Source organism: Puma concolor, chromosome B3 (assembly GCF_028749965.1).
Source record: "Puma concolor isolate L17-30 chromosome B3, mPumCon1.1.hap2, whole genome shotgun sequence".
Lineage (NCBI taxonomy): Eukaryota > Metazoa > Chordata > Mammalia > Carnivora > Felidae > Puma > Puma concolor.
The window spans coordinates 9011415-9027235 of NC_141672.1; the positions used below are offsets into that span (position 1 = coordinate 9011415).

Here is a 15821-nt window from a genome sequence, read left to right on the forward strand (position 1 = left end):
ATAAAAGGGACGAAGATAAACGTTACACAGGGACCAGACTATAGGAAGGATCTTGTATGCCATTCTCAAAAATCTGGCACTTTGTCCCCAGGGCCAGGGGGAGCCATTACAGAATTTAACTAGTTTACATCGTTCAAGCCACGATGTGAACAATGGGATGCAGGGGGCAAGACTGAACAGAGAAAAGTCACTGCCGTGGCAAGAATCCAAACAAGACCTGAAAATGACCTGCACTAAGGCAGGGTCGGCAAACATGGAGAGAGAAAGCCCCACAGGTAAAGCAACAGGACTAGATGAAGTACCAGGGACAGTGGTGAAGGAACACTTGAGAAGGCCTTCCCAGTGCCTGGCATGAGCTAATCCTCTCCTAGTCACGAGAGAGCCTGTGCGACGTCCAAGGAGAGAGCCCTGAAGGCCACCGGCTGTGGGCCTGCACTTGGGGGATCGAGTCCTAGGCTCCAGACAAAAGATGTGGACATTGACAGTGAAAAGACAATAACGGCAGCCGTGAAATGGAAGAGATCACTCAGAGAGAACACACAAAATGGCAAGTGAGCCAAGAAAGGAAAGCTGGGGAGCACAGAAGTCTTCCAAGAACGACCAAGCACCTCCGAAGAGGCAGCAAGGACACCACGAGGGAAGCGTCACCGTGAAACACAACGGAAACCATCTCTGTGAGAAGGAAAGGCAGACACGAGCAAATGCCACAGAAAATACCCAAGAAAATCCAAAAGCAATCTTTTGAATTCATTAGCAGAAATTGCTGCGGATCCTGAACACGGCTGCTTCTGTGTATCAGTGGGCCCAGAGAGAGAAACTGGAGGCAGCGATATTAAAGCAAATCCACATTGATCAGCTCAGCTTTACAAAAGCACAGTTTTATTGCAGAAATCACTGGCTATTAAAACTACTCACTATCAGATGGCACTTTCCAACGATAAATACAAATACAAATAAAACAGCACAAATGCAACCCAAGCTGCAAATGTGCCAAAGGTTACAAAGCAAGTTAACTAAGGCAGAACGAAGAGCCTCCTTGCTTCCAGCTGCCACTCCTCACGTGAGCTGTCCTGGGTGCCCGCGGTCTGCGGTATAGACGGCTCGTACCATGTGCCACCTCTAAACCACAAGGTCAAAACCTACATACCCGGCCAGCATGGCTACTAACGTTGCACGGTTTATGAGGGTTCTCACCTGAACAGACAGCCTAGTTTACCGGGACGGGCTCTGGCTCTGAACAAAACGAAAGAATCGGCACCTGTCTGAGGCGCTGCTGACCTAGAGGAATCGTATTTACACGCACAGTAGAGCACTGGGTTTCAAGCTGTGTCACGAACACACCTCTAAGAGGCGGCAGCTAATCCGACACCCCCACTGGTCCTGAAGGAGTCGGAGTCGGACCCTCCTGAGCAAGAGCTCTTGATCCCTGCCAAGGGGCTCTCAAATGTCAGCATGCATCTGAATCCCCCAGGGCACTTGTTCGGTCGCACCGCTGGGCCCTCTCCCTACAGTGTCTGATTCGGATTCCTAGGCCAGGGGTGGGACCTGAGAATCTCAGTGCCAACAAGTTTCCATGACTAATACGAACCTATAGTATCTTGAGTAAGATGCTGCTTGAAAGAAGAAAGGGTTCCTCTACTGAAAATAAAATGTTATAAACCTCGTGGCAGAAACTATATAATTAAGTAAATAGTTAACTAAATGGAGAGTAGAGGTGGAGTGAGAACATATCACGGAAAAGTTAGAAAGAAGTACCAAAAGAAACATGAACTCTAACTGTATCACCACTAATATTCTAGGTGAAGCAGTCAGCTCTAGAAGCAATCAGGTAAAATATTTTTTTATATCAACAATTTAGTTCACCTGTAGAATCTCAGGGTTCCACATGGGTCTCCCCAAATTTCAGAGTAAGTTTGCTCATTAATAACACATTCTCCCAATTCCATTAGGATGCCTACTAGAGTTGCATAGAAAGAAAAACCAAATCCACACCTGTTAAAGATCTAAAAATCTCCAAATTAAGCCAAAATAAAGGGAATCGATCCTAACTGAATGGAGGTACAGGAAGGAAGGTGGCCAGGGCTTTCTCCGGGTATCGGAAGAGATTGAGACTATAGAAAATATCTTAAAAAGCTAAAGCACAATATTACAGATACGCTACCCTCTTTTTCTACTGTGATTAAATCAACCTTCCTTTCCACTCCTGTGTCAGAGATGCAGTTGCCTAACCATACCGTCTTAAGTTGAATCTAGAAATCGTTAGGAACAACCTGTGAAAAGCTCCTAACTTAGAAACTCCTTCAATAAGAAAGCATGTAAATCTTTGGACGGGCAATTAGAAGTAGTCCTACACCGGGGCGCCTGGGGGGGCTCGGTCGGCTGAGCGTCCGACTTCGGCTCAGGCCATGACCTTGTGGTTCGTGAGTTCGAGCCCCACGTCGGGCCCGCGGCTGTCAGCGCAGAGCCGGCTTCACATCCTCGGCCCCTCTCTCTCTGCCCCTCTCCCCCCCGCCCCCCCCGACTTGCACTCCGTCTCTCAAAAATAAACATTCAGCAGCAGTCGTACACTCACCAAGATATATACAACCGAAGCCGCCCTGGCCGATGGGGGATCCTAGTTTCCACTCCTTCTTGGTCATGTCAGTGATGATCTCCCCAGCTGCAAAGTGTTCGGCAAGTTGTCTCTTTGTGGGGCCCTGTCTTCCAGCCTGAGCCACTTTTACTCGAGGCATCTTCACTACAATATAAAAGAAAGCGACGTTCAGAGTCATAATCCTAGAAGTGCTGAAACATTTTCCACGAAGAAAAGCTCTGGGCTCCACAGGTGCTTTTCAAATGAGGAAGCGCATTTACGACACGACAGGCGACGCTTTACACGTGGGCCCCCAGCCAGCCTCACTCAACGCTGTGAGCCTTACGTTCTTGTCCCCACTTCACAGACGAGGAAACGAAGCTCGGCCAAGTGTGGCAGCGCATCCAAGGCTGGAGACCTAGGAAGTGGGAGAGCAGCAGAAATCTGCCCTGAGGACCGACGGGGCCCCAAAGCCTCAGCAGCACGGCCCCCAAGTACAAAACCAGCAGTGAAGGAGTGACCAGGGGACTGGGGCTGTTTGGTGACAGCCAGCATTGCATGCTTCCCTTGTCACCACTGTCCCTCCTGGCGGTGACCCTCGATTCACCCTTCTCACTCACGGACACGCTGTTACTGTGAAAACGGCCCAGGGCTGGGATCAAAAGGCCCAGATTCCAGTGTAGCTATGACACCAGCGGGATGGGTGACCGTGATCAAGTCACCTCTCTCTGGGCTTTAAGTGCCCTCACATGCAGCTTACCTCACTGAGAGAAAGAACCCAGGTGGGGAAGGGGCGGGGGGCGGGGGGCCAAATTCTCAGCTCTACAAGTACGAATTGAAAAAGACGTAAAACGAATACTCTTTAGGAGGCTATAGTTCCTTGAAACTATCAGAGACCACAAAGAGGGCAGTAAGAGTTTATGGGGTGGTCCGCAGCACCTGAAACGGCTGTTCACGTGAACGAAGTCTGTTAAGACAGGACAATTCGCAAAAGGTGGCTCGGTCTGGAGCCCAGGCAGTCCAAATCCATACACACGACATCAGACGGGGATATTTTAGCAAATATCCACCCACTATCCCTCCACAGGCATAAACTCCATAGATGCAAATACTCTTTATGAACTTATGGGGGATTTTTAAAATTCTTCCTATAGAACACCAACCCTTCTTCATCGTCTGAATCTTCTCTAAGTTAACAAAATATCTTCAGAATAAATGAAGGTGGCAATTATGTCTTCCTCTCAAGCAGTTCTCTTGATGCATATTTTTAATCATTGTAAAATCTCCCTGAATGAGTTTCAGTGTAAACCCTGACAGCCAGACTCAATACACAAGGTGACTTTTACAGCTATGGTTGGAGCTGAGTACAAGGAACAACCACGACAGACAGTTCGAGCAAACACTACGGGGGATGCCTTCTAAATTTACCCAACTGTATCAAATCATCAGCATAATCTCCTATTTGACGATGTCCTTAGAGGAGTCAAGACAGTTGAAAATGAGTTAAAAAAAAAATCTTTTCCTCTTTCTGGAACTCAAGACAGTAACTAGACTATCTTTTGTGTCTTGCTGGAATTCCTTTCCAAAAGTGACCATATTTCAAATGAAATATTCTAGCTCACCTTCTACTCAACAGAAACGGTGGTCAACAAAAAGCGTTTTTCCTCCAAAGTATGTGGTTAGCTTTTACTCTCAGTTTTATTCCCACAGCCTAAATGTGATCATTAGCACAGTCTAGACTGACTTTTCCTTCCTCCCAAAAAGCCGTCGCACAGAGCGGAGGCCGTCACGGCCGGCCTCTTGACGTCTGTACAAACCGCCACGTCCAAAGGTTCACTGCTACTGAAGGGGGTGGGACCGCCAGCTCACCGGTCTCATCTCCCGAAATTTCCCCAGAAAACCCAACCAGGACAACTGGAGAGCAAGCCTCAAACCCCAGGGACAGCATCTCCAACAAGAGCTGGTGACAACATCCCCCACCTCCACAAACCCCGAATGGGAGTGGGTGAAGAGGCCGCAGACAGCAGGATGGCCCACGTGCCACCAGCAGCTGGCAGGGAAGCGGCAGAAGTGCGGCGGTGTGTCTGACGAATCTGAGAATCCCCAGGTTACCAGCAGGTACTTCTCAGAAGCACGGAGACAACGCGGGAACAGCAGCCACGGCCCGCCCGGAAGGGCTGTGCACACTCCAGCAGCGGGCGAGCGGTGGGGGGCTCCCCGGGAGGGCTGGGGCGGGCCGGCCTCCAAGGCTCCAAGGACCAACCAGCCAGAACTCTCCCTCAGGTAAAAAACTGGTAGCAATGGAATCCAAACTGAGCATCGCGAAGATAATACAGAGAAAGGGGAAAGAAGGTTCAAATCAAAGTAGATGTGTAAGTTCGCCTCCATGGTTCGGAACGTGACACCAAAAAAAAAAAAAAACCGAAACAAAATGAAAAACAAAAAAGAAAAGGAGGCTGTAAAGGATAACAGGAAGTCGACCCGATTTACACCATCTAGAACTAATTGCACATAAAAGAAAAATTGCTTAGGGGCGCCTGGGTGGCGCAGTCGGTTAAGCGTCCGACTTCAGCCAGGTCACGATCTCGCGGTCCGTGAGTTCGAGCCCCGCGTCAGGCTCTGGGCTGATGGCTCAGAGCCTGGAGCCTGTTTCCGATTCTGTGTCTCCCTCTCTCTCTGCCCCTCCCCCGTTCATGCTCTGTCTCTCTCTGTCCCAAAAATAAATAAAAAACGTTGAAAAAGAAAAATTGCTTATGAAACTCAGCAACCAAAAAGAGGATCAAGGCCCAGTCCCATGCAAACTCAAAAATTTAAAAAAAAAAAAAAAAAAAATCCCTTCAGAAAAATACAGAAAGCGTGCCTGCCAAAAACTTGAGAGCTACGAACCAATATTTCAAAAGAAGCTTAAACATTTATATATATATAAAGACTAAGATCAGAACTAGAAAAACTCAGAAACCAAGAGATAGAAGGAAACTAAAAAGTCACCATCATTTCCAAAATGAAAACTAAACTAGAAGGAACATCAAACTGAATGCAATTTAAACACAGTGACTTAACAGAAATAGGCCAGTGAAAAGGAACAAACTTTAAAAATCGCAAAGGGTGGGGGCACCTGGGTGGTTCAGCCGGTTAAGTCCCCAACTCCTGACACCTGCTCAGGACGTCATCTCGTGGCCGTGGGATCCAGCCCGGTGTCAGGATCCACACTGAGCGTGGGACCTGCTTGGGACTCCCTCCCTGACTTTCTACCCCTCCCCACGTGCACGTGTGCTCACTTGCTGTCTCTGTCTCTGTCTCTCTCTCTCTCTCTCAAAATGAACTTTAAAAAAAATAAAAAATAAATAAAAATAAAAAAGCGTGAAAAAGAGAAACATTTCAGGAGAAAATCATAAATTCAGAACACAGAAAAAGACAACGAACATACCACAAAGAGAATCAAAGCAAAGGAATAGAATACTAAAGACACTTTAAGAAGAGTTCACTGGGGGCGCCTGGGTGGCGCAGTCGGTTAAGCGTCCGACTTCAGCCAGGTCACGATCTCGCGGTCCGTGAGTTCGAGCCCCGCGTCGGGTTCTGGGCTGATGGCTCGGAGCCTGGAGCCTGTTTCCGATTCTGTGTCTCCCTCTCTCTCTGCCCCTCCCCCGTTCATGCTCTCTCTCTCTCTCTCTCTCTCTCTCTCTCTCTCTCTGTCCCAAAAATAAATAAACGTTGAAAAAAAAAAAATTTAAAAAAAAAAAAAAAGAAGAGTTCACTGAACTTAAAAAAAAAATGTGAATCTACAAAAAAAAAAAAAAAAAAAGGTTTCAGCACACATGGTCCACAGGAGAAATCAGCTCAGCATGACCCACGCCCAGACACAGCCTAGTAAAAAATTACCAAACTCCGTGGTGAGAGCAAATACTCCTTGAGCATCCAGGCCGAAAACAGATCTTTTGTAAGGAAAATAAATCAGGCTGTCCTCACTTTGACAGCAACACTTGTGCCAGGGAAAAAAGAGAAAGTAACAAACTTAAGACAAAGACAACACAAACGGAAGATTTTATGCTCAGTTAAATTTCAAGTACAAAGACCAAAGTGTTCTCCACATGGAAAAAGGGAGTCAGAACCCACGGCAGAACAAGCCTTAGATATCCAAAATGCATGAAGAAACATGGCGAGCGGGAAGTGGGTATTTATTTATGTATTTACATATATTTATTTGTAGAACCGAGTCACCAAGGGCAATCAGGACAGCACAGAGTATATAATGGGCACGTGTCCTGACAAAGTAGGTAGGGCACAACTGTAAAAAAAAAAAAAAAATGGGAGAACATACGCAAAAAAGAAAGCAACTTTCCAGAAACCATTACGCAAGTGCTACTTGGTTTTGTTAACTAAGGTTACTGTATACAGCTGTGGCATAATGTAAATGAGTAATTACGTGATATTTTAATGGTCATCCCCTTGTATCCTTAAAAATCAAGATTCAAATTGAAAGAAAGGGGATGCAGATGAAAGAAGAGGTAAGGTTTAAAATGCTTTACTGGGAAATATTTGTAATTCAGAAGTTATTTTATCTTCTGCAAACACACACACACACACACACACACACACACACACCCTTTTGTGTTTGCTAGCCTTATTCGCAAAAAAAGCTTCGAAAAAAATAACCAAACCAGTAGTAGTGATTATCTCTAGTGCATAAATTGTATTCTTGAAATACTGTTCCATCTAAAAGAAACCAGGTCCCTTGAGGAAATGGCTGGTTCCGGGTCTGAAGCTACAAGTGTACAAGGCGCACTTGGGACACCTTGTCATTTGTAGGTGTCAAGGAATCTCTCAAAGATGACTGGGGTTATGTCAGATATGTCTAAGGAGCCAACTGAGATGCTCCCACTGACTAAAGATGGGCCAGTTTGAGTCAATAAAGATAATAACCGCTATGGATTAAAACAAATAAAATGGGTAAGTCCAAGAGTTTATAATAGTAAGAAAACCTAAGTGGTCACCTCTAGAGAATAATAGGAAACCACATAATTTTGAAAGGTGGTTCCAAAAATTAAAAAAAAAAAAAAAAAGAAAGAAAGGAATGAATGAATGAAAAGAATCAAGTATTTATCTTTTCTTACTTACATGAATTGTACCACAGGGTAACCAAATATTAAATGAAGAGAAATTTCTCCTTATGGAAAATTTTCAGCTAATAAATGAATAAGAATGGTTTTAGGTTAGCACCCTTTCCACCTTCTAATGAATTAATGGATCCAGACACTGAGCCCTGATAGCTACTAACATCAAAATATGAGAGATGTCCAGACATATTATACTCCTCCTGATAAAAGAACATGCTCATACCCATGAAGTAATCTTGCCAAAAAAGAAAAAGAAAAAATAGACCCTGAATCTGATCAAGCCCACCAATTCACAGGATATGAAAAGAACAGAAGAACATGATAAGCTATAGCACAGGATTGCAATCAGCAAAATCCCAAGGGTGGGAAACCCTAAGGTCCATATAATCCCATTTCTGCAACTGGTAAGGGTAGAAAAAGGAGATGGGGGAGAGGAGAACCGGATGCAAAGAGACGTGAAACAACATAGTACCTGAAACAAAACAAAATCAGGCCAATCTAAACTGCAGTGTTTAGGGATGCACATGTGCGTGATAAAACTATAAAGAAAAGGAAATGATCGCCACAAAAGACAGAAGTTACTTTTGGAAGCATAAGAAAGTTGTGGTGAGGATGGGGCCGGGGGTTCTAATTTATGACGTCGGGGGTGGTTCTAACAGTACCTTAGAATTCATGGAGTCTGTATCTGTCTGCTTAATAAGGTCTTCCGTATTGTGAACTATTTTGTTTTTAAGCACTAAAAAAATTACTGTTCCTGTAGTTAACAATCACCAAGAGACTGACACTGACAATCTTTTCACACTCTATGAGCTTGTCCCATCAGACACACACACACACCCATGCACTCCTAAGTCAAATCTGCACCTGGTTTCCTGTGAGCTATCAGTTGCCTTTTGCTTTTTTATTTACAGGCACTTGTTATACATTCTCTAGTAGAGAAATAAACTCTTGAAACTGCAAATAATCTTCCCCATTTGCCCTTTGATATTGTGTATTTTTAGCTTTTGGACTTGATGGAACCCTTGGAAAGACCCCTTCCAGTGAGTGACTCTTGTCAAACATCTCCCAGGCCTTCTTTTAGTTATTTTACGGCTTCGTCATTTGCTGATACAACTTTGCTTTGTCTACACTTACACTGGTATAAGATACAATCAGAGGTTAAGAATTCTGGAAGTTTCCAAATGGTTATCCAGCTTCTTCTCCTCGGTCCCTCATGCACATTACGGAGATCCGCAGGGTTCGAGGAACGTAAACCCACCACACAGCCGGGGTCAACGAAGGACAACAAAAGTTCACATGAAGTTGTTCTGTTCCACACGAAGTTGCTGTCGTCACCCATTCCTGTTCCCCCAAACAAAGGCTTACCGGCTGTGGCCCCCACTCTGGAGAACACTACTCTGCCGGTGTGGTCTAAGATCTGTGTCTCGGCTCCCGGAGTGTCCCCTTTCCACGTCCCAGCACAGCCGTTTGATCTTGACGGCATCTGGCCGCCCCCCTTACTTTCTGGGTCAGGGTTACAGAAGTCTCCTGGTTTCAGACAGTAGGAGATGGGCGTTGGTCAATCTCCTTGTTCCTTTTTAAGTGATTTCTCAAAAGAAGAGAGGAGAACTATTGAAAACCAGAAGGCCCTGCTCAAAAACGAAGTGTTACACCCATAAACATTTGCCTCGGTAACTCAGTGACTTTTCCTAAAGAACTTAAAACACTAATTTCAGTTCAACAATCGCTTTAATACATTATAGGTTTCTTCCAATAATGAAACCAATACCTACATCAGGTTTCTATTAAAGAATACACTGGAAGGCGCGAACTTCCACCAAATTAAACCTTCCTACGTCGCTTCTGCCCACCAGGAGCACGGCGAATCCACTACTATGGTAGCTTATGGGGAAGAGGCAAAGAAAAGGAAAACTTTGCCGTCATATAACCCGTTACATAATCTGAACATCTCTTTCCCCAGTGATAGTAAATGCGATACAGATGCGAGTGGAAAAGCACATCAAGATGCAAATCAGCACTGCCCTTTGCTGAAATCACTCACTGCCACAGTCCGTATTAGCATATTCACCAAAATTTAATTGTAAACAGAGTAATTATGGTACTAAAGTTATTAAATACACAAAGCAAGCTTGGAACTATACATATTCAAATAGAATTTCAGTGGCAGATCAACTTTTATATCTGAAACAATACCCTAATTAATAGTCAGCTCTGATAAGAAAATGGTCCTGTTTCTCAGATAACATTCCCAAAAAAGTTCTGCTGTGAATATTAAAACAAAGTTTTGCGAAGAGATTTTTTTAATTTCAACAGCTATATTTATCACAATATGGTACTGTATTTAGACCACTGATACTTTTCAAGTCCTGGATTCAAATTTGGAATCGTTTTTTTCCAGTCTCCTGCTGAAGACAGAAAAAAGCTTGAATGGATCGAGAGACACCACTTATACTTAATGAGCTCTACAAATTCATCATACCCAAACTGGGAAATTACAGTGCAGTAATAAACCCTGTTATATACTGGACGGCTAGTCATAAATTTTCCCTAAAATAGACATTATGCATGTAAGTTCCTCTGGGGGGGGGGGTCACATATTTTTAGGAAATTGTCTTTAAATCCTGCGCTTCTCTGGTATGTTTAAAAAACATTTTTTTTTAACGTTTATTCATTTTTGAGAGACAGAGAGAGAGCATGAGCGGGGAAGGGGCAGAGAGAGGGAGACACAGAATCCGAAGCAGGCTCCAGGCTCCCAGCTGTCAGCACAGAGCCCGATGCAGGACTCGAACTCACAGACTGCGAGATCAGGACCTGAGCCAGAGTCGGACGCTCAACCGACTGAGCCACCCAGGCGCCCCTTCCCTGGTGTGTTTTTAAACGGCATGGAGGCACAGTGACTCACAGTGAATTCTGAGCAAACTGGACTGTTCACCATCCCATTAACATGGTACCTGAGGATTCTTATCTCCGCTCTTTGCCATGTACAGCTTTTTCAAGCCCTCCCCCGTGGACAAGCACTGAAATCTTTCTCGAACCCAAAGATCTCTCTCTTCTTCAGTCAGATCTGGTCTCTGAGGTTTCAGGACTGTCCTCACCTCTTATTTTATGTAATAAATGTTCCGTACGTTGATAAGCTCCCTGGGTGCAAGAACTGTCTTACAACATACCACTTAGGTAGGAATTCAAGGAATGTGTACCTATAAACATCAAAAAGGGTTTCTTCCCCCCTCGAGTATCTGATGTCTAACTTTGTCTTAATACACATCACTCAGATGCAGTGGACACTGCCCTCCTTCTAAAAGCCCGGCAACTCGAGTCTCTTCCCCATCTCCACAATGACAAGGTCGAACCTGTTTATACTCCCGGGAACCGTAATTCCCCTGCTTAACGAGTACGTCTCCACAGATGACCTCCGCCCCTAGTCCAGAGAGGAAACTGAAGCTTCCAGTGGGAATTCTCTTATCCTTCTAAGACCCAAACCTAGGAACCGCCCGCAGGGACGTCACGCCCACCTCTGCATCCACCCAGCCTTCCCATCCCTCCATCCCTCCTATCACAAGTCAGGGAAGCTCTCCTCCCCTACCCAACAGTGGGTCCTTCGGCCCGGCCTGGGGCCCATCCCCTCCAGCCTTCTTAGGACTTTCACTATGAATTAGTCCCCTTCCACCATTAATCTAACTTTCTTCTTCCTTTCACGCAAATGTCTCAAAATGTCTCAGTGACCGTGAGCGCGTACTGACCTCTCCTTTCTCCTCGCTGGCGCCACACCTGCTTCCCGCCCCGTCCACACGCCACCTTCAGGAGCCACCTCCCACCACTCTTGCTAAGGGCACTGAGTCCAGATGACGCGCACCCTCTCATCGGCCTGCTCGGGAGAGCGCGACACTGGTGTTCATTCCTTCCTTCTGGAAACATTCTCTTCCTTTGCTGCCGCAATGCAACACCATCCTGATGTTCCTGCCACAGTTTAGGCCGTTCGCTCTCTAGATAATTTGGGAAATGTAACCGTGAGGAGTCACGGCTTGTTTTCTCAAGGAGTCTGTTCTGCTTTTTGACGTACAGTTTTCCAGGAGTGAACCATGTTAAAAAAGGGGCCCGCCTACGCTTCCCCAGCTTACGCCAAAATACAAATTTTACAAAGTGCGAGTAAATTACATAAAATAAAAACATGCTGCTAAATAAAATTAAGATCTTAGAAATAAAATTAAGAGCTCTGAAATTAAGTTGGAGGCGTACACAAAACCAGAACTGATCGCTATGCTTTTCCCGTCGGCCTACGGATCTCAAGAGAAGAGTGTGCGGTCTCAGACAGACAGTCGCACGCCAGGTTCACGGCAACACTGTGGACAACAGTCAAGAGGCGGAAGCAACCCAAGGGTCCCTGGGCAGAGGAGTGGATGAACAAGAGGTGGCGTGTAGAGACAATGCAGTAGGACTCAGCCTTACAAGGAGAGGAAACTCTGGGACGCTGGGGGGCTCCGCCGGCTAAGCGTCTGACTCTTGGTTTTGGCTCAGGTCACAGTCTCGAGGTTTGTGAGTTCGAGCCCCACGTCGGGCTCTGCGCTGACAGCTGCGGAGCCTGCTTGGGATTCTCTGTCTCCCTCTCTGTCTCTGCCCCTCCCCTGCTGTCTCTCTATCTCTCTCTCTTAAAAATAAACAAACATTTTTAATTTATAAAAAAAAAGAGAAAGAGAATTCTGACATGCTACAGTATGGATGAATCTTGAAGACATGCTGAGTGAAACAAGCTAGTCACAGAAAGACAAATGTTGTATGTATCCACAAATATGTATCCGCTACATGAGGTATCTATAGCAGTCAAATTCACAGAAACAGAAAACAGAATGGTTGCCAGGGCTGAGGGGAGCAGGAGAGCGGAGCTGCTGTCTAACGGGTATAGTTTCAAACCTGCAAGATAAAGAGTTCTGGAGACTGGTTACACCACAACGCAAATACCGAAAGCTAATGAACTGTATACTAAAAAATGGCTGGGGTGGTATATTTTGCCATTTTATGTTGTTACTCCCACACACACACACACACACACGATTAAAAAAAGAATGAAGAGAGTGTATGGACCCAACAGGTAAAACAGACAGTATAATACTAACATACTCTTGGTGATTATGGACACACACACACACACACACACACACACACAACTGGAAAAGCATTACAAGTGGGATTATTGCAAAGGTCCTCTTATAGATGCTAATTACAGGCCCATCTCCTTCTATTGTGCGTTGCTTTATTGCGCTTCACAGATACTGTGTTGTTTTACCAAACTCAAGGTTTGTGGCAAGTTTCTGCAGCACAAATCTGCCGGTGCCATTTTTCCAACGGCATTTGCTCACTTTGTGTCTCTATAGTTTTGGAGATTTTCACACTGTTTCAAGCTTTTTCCATCATTATTAGATTTATTATGGTTATCTGTGATCAGTGGTTACGACTCACTGAAAGCTCAGACGATTGTTAGCGTTTTTAGCAATAAAAAATTTTTTAACTAAGGTATACAGACTGTTCTCTCAGATGTAACGCTATATTGCACGTTGAACAGACTACAGAAGAGCGTAAACATAACTTTTATATTTGCACTAGGAAACCAAAACATTCGCTTGACTTCCTTTATCGTAATATTCACTTGGTTGCAGAGGTCTAGAGCTGAACCTGCCCTACAGGGAGGGCGGCTGGCCACGCAGTCATCTCGAGGAAGAGCACCCCACCCTGAGGGGGCAGCAAGTGCAAAGGCCCTAGGGCCAAGAATATGTCCAGCTTGCTCTCAGAGCAGCGAGGAGGTGAGGGCAGCTGGAGAAGAATCAGCTGGGGGAGAGCACTAGCTGATGTCAGAGACGTGAAAGGGCCTGGGGTGGTGATCTCACCCAACACACAGGCCACTGTCAGGACACCTACTTTAACTCTCAGTGAGATGGGAAATTCTGGGAAGGTTCCGCGCAGAGAAGTGGCATGCTCTGACTTACGTCTTCAAAGGATCACTCTGGTTAATGCATGAGACAGACTGCAGGGGGGGAGGCAGAACTACCGCGTATTGCAATGGTGTTATGGGAAGAACCGATGACTGCATTACTCCTTACTCAATAATACGAATGTCGATCTGTTAAACCCCACACTGACTTTCAGCCACCAAACACAGGGGTGCAGAATGACCTAGGATCCTTTTTAGATTTTTTTCAACTTTACACAAGCCACCCTCCCCCCCCACCCCCCCCAAAACAAGTCTTCAGTGCCAAGCAGAAACAATCGATATGAGTGACAGATGGTCTAGGAAACATGCTAATCATCTCTTACTCTAGATTTTTCTAAGCTCTATCTTTACAACAATTTAGTTCACCAGAATATTAAATATTTGAGCTCCTTTATTCCACAGGCATTTATAAAACACCTCCAAGACTTGTGCCAGCAACAGTGCTCGGGGCTGGAAATGCACATGGATTAAATGGCAACCTCGGGCCTCAAGCGGCTGCACTTCGCTTCACAGAGAAGCACCATCGGACACTCAGGATTTTTATATCATCAGCTTCAAACGAGGATCAATAAAAAATCCTCCAGGTAAAGGCTGTTTCTGAATCCCCTGATAAAACTATTTATTACAGACAGTGAGCAGTTGTAGACATCTACAGAATCAAACTCAGTAGCTGGGTAAGGAAAAAGCGCCTCTTCCGGAGGTAGTTTTAAAGACATTTAAGAGTCTGAAATTCCTGAAATTCCTGTTTCTCTTCTCTTCGAGGAGTACTGCAGTTCAGAGCGAAATTACAAACTCAACTGCGTAAGCACCCATCGTCAGAGGCGGTCGTTCTCAGTCCTGGCTACACGTGGTTATTACCAGCGGAACTCTGAAACCAGAAAGGCCCTCCTCCACAAGAGCCCCGGCGTCTGCACGTAGAAAGGTCGCACAGAGCAGAGGATGCCCAGACTGGACCACCGATCCAGATGTGCTGGCACAACCTCCCCTTCTTCACTAAGTCATTCATTTCCAACGGACTGGCTCTGTTACATACAACTCTATTGTATTAGAGGATTTCAATAAAAGCTCCCGCTCATTCGTTTCAGAAGTTGGGTAAAAATATAAACTAGTGAGGGCGCCTGGGTGGCTCAGTCGGTTGAGCGTCCGACTTCGGCTCAGGTCATGATCTCACGGTTTGTGGGTTCAAGCCCCACGTCAGGCTCTGTGCTGACAGCTCAGAGCCTGGAGCCTGCTTCGGATTCTGTCTCCTGCTCCCTGTACCCCTCCCCCGCTCACACTCTGTCTCTCTCTCTCTCTTTCAAAAATAAATAAACATTTAAAAATTTTTAATATGAATTAGTGAATGAATGATTCAAGAAGAGTCCCCCTCCCGAGAAAACATCCTTTTCCCATCCCATTGTATCCCAGATGAAAATCTCTCATTTACATTTCAAACTTATTTGGGATTAAAAAGTAATTACATGTTTTGGTGTAAATGGCTTCCTGCCAAACTACAGTAAGTCAAAGAATAAAATCAAACAAGAGATAATCGGTCAACAAAGAACTTCATCACCTCTTTTGCTAAATTACATCAGGAACAATCTGAAAGCAATATATTTAAAGACAATTCTCTTACAAATGAGCCAGCTAATCACAAGTTGATTAATGCATTTGATTACTGCTAAGAGATCATCTGAAAAATAAAATACAGCATGTTGAATTTATAGAGCCTCTTCCCGATAATACCAAGGGTCTTCATATACGTACTTCTTCCGTCCCCGCAAATCCTATTGTTAGACTTAACTGTAAGGATATCCGCAGAATAAAAATATACTTACTACCAATACCATTTAATGTAAAAACCTGTGACACAGGAAGCTTAACTGTGAGTTCCTATTAGGGACACCCAATCAATTAGTCCCCTGGTCTCACTCTGAGAACCAGGCATATGAATAAAAGTAGGGAAAACATTCACACCTGTATGGTATCTGTAGTGACATCGACAAAACAAGTCAAGGATAGCACAACAATCCATGAGCATACACGAAGTAAACTCCCAGAGATAATGACCCTATAAAATCACAGGATTGTTCCTGAAGAACATTAAGCTAAACTCAGCTGCGACACAATCTCTGGAAGCAATTGTCACGCGAGTCAGGTTTTCACACCTACG

At 45.0% G+C, this 15821-nt stretch overlaps 1 protein-coding gene across 5 annotated transcripts in view; it reads right to left on the reverse strand.

Moving 5' to 3' along the window:
- The window catches only part of VRK1 (VRK serine/threonine kinase 1), a 76974-nt gene that overhangs the window by 39820 nt on the left and 21333 nt on the right, over window positions 1-15821 (reverse strand). For all 5 annotated transcript variants that reach the window (XM_086708850.1, XM_086708849.1, XM_086708848.1 and 2 more), the window contains exon 2: window positions 2573-2737. In XM_086708850.1, the coding sequence (XP_086564976.1) occupies window positions 2573-2732 (160 nt within the window). In that variant the 5' untranslated portion in view covers window positions 2733-2737. The remainder of the gene's footprint in view (window positions 1-2572; window positions 2738-15821) is intronic.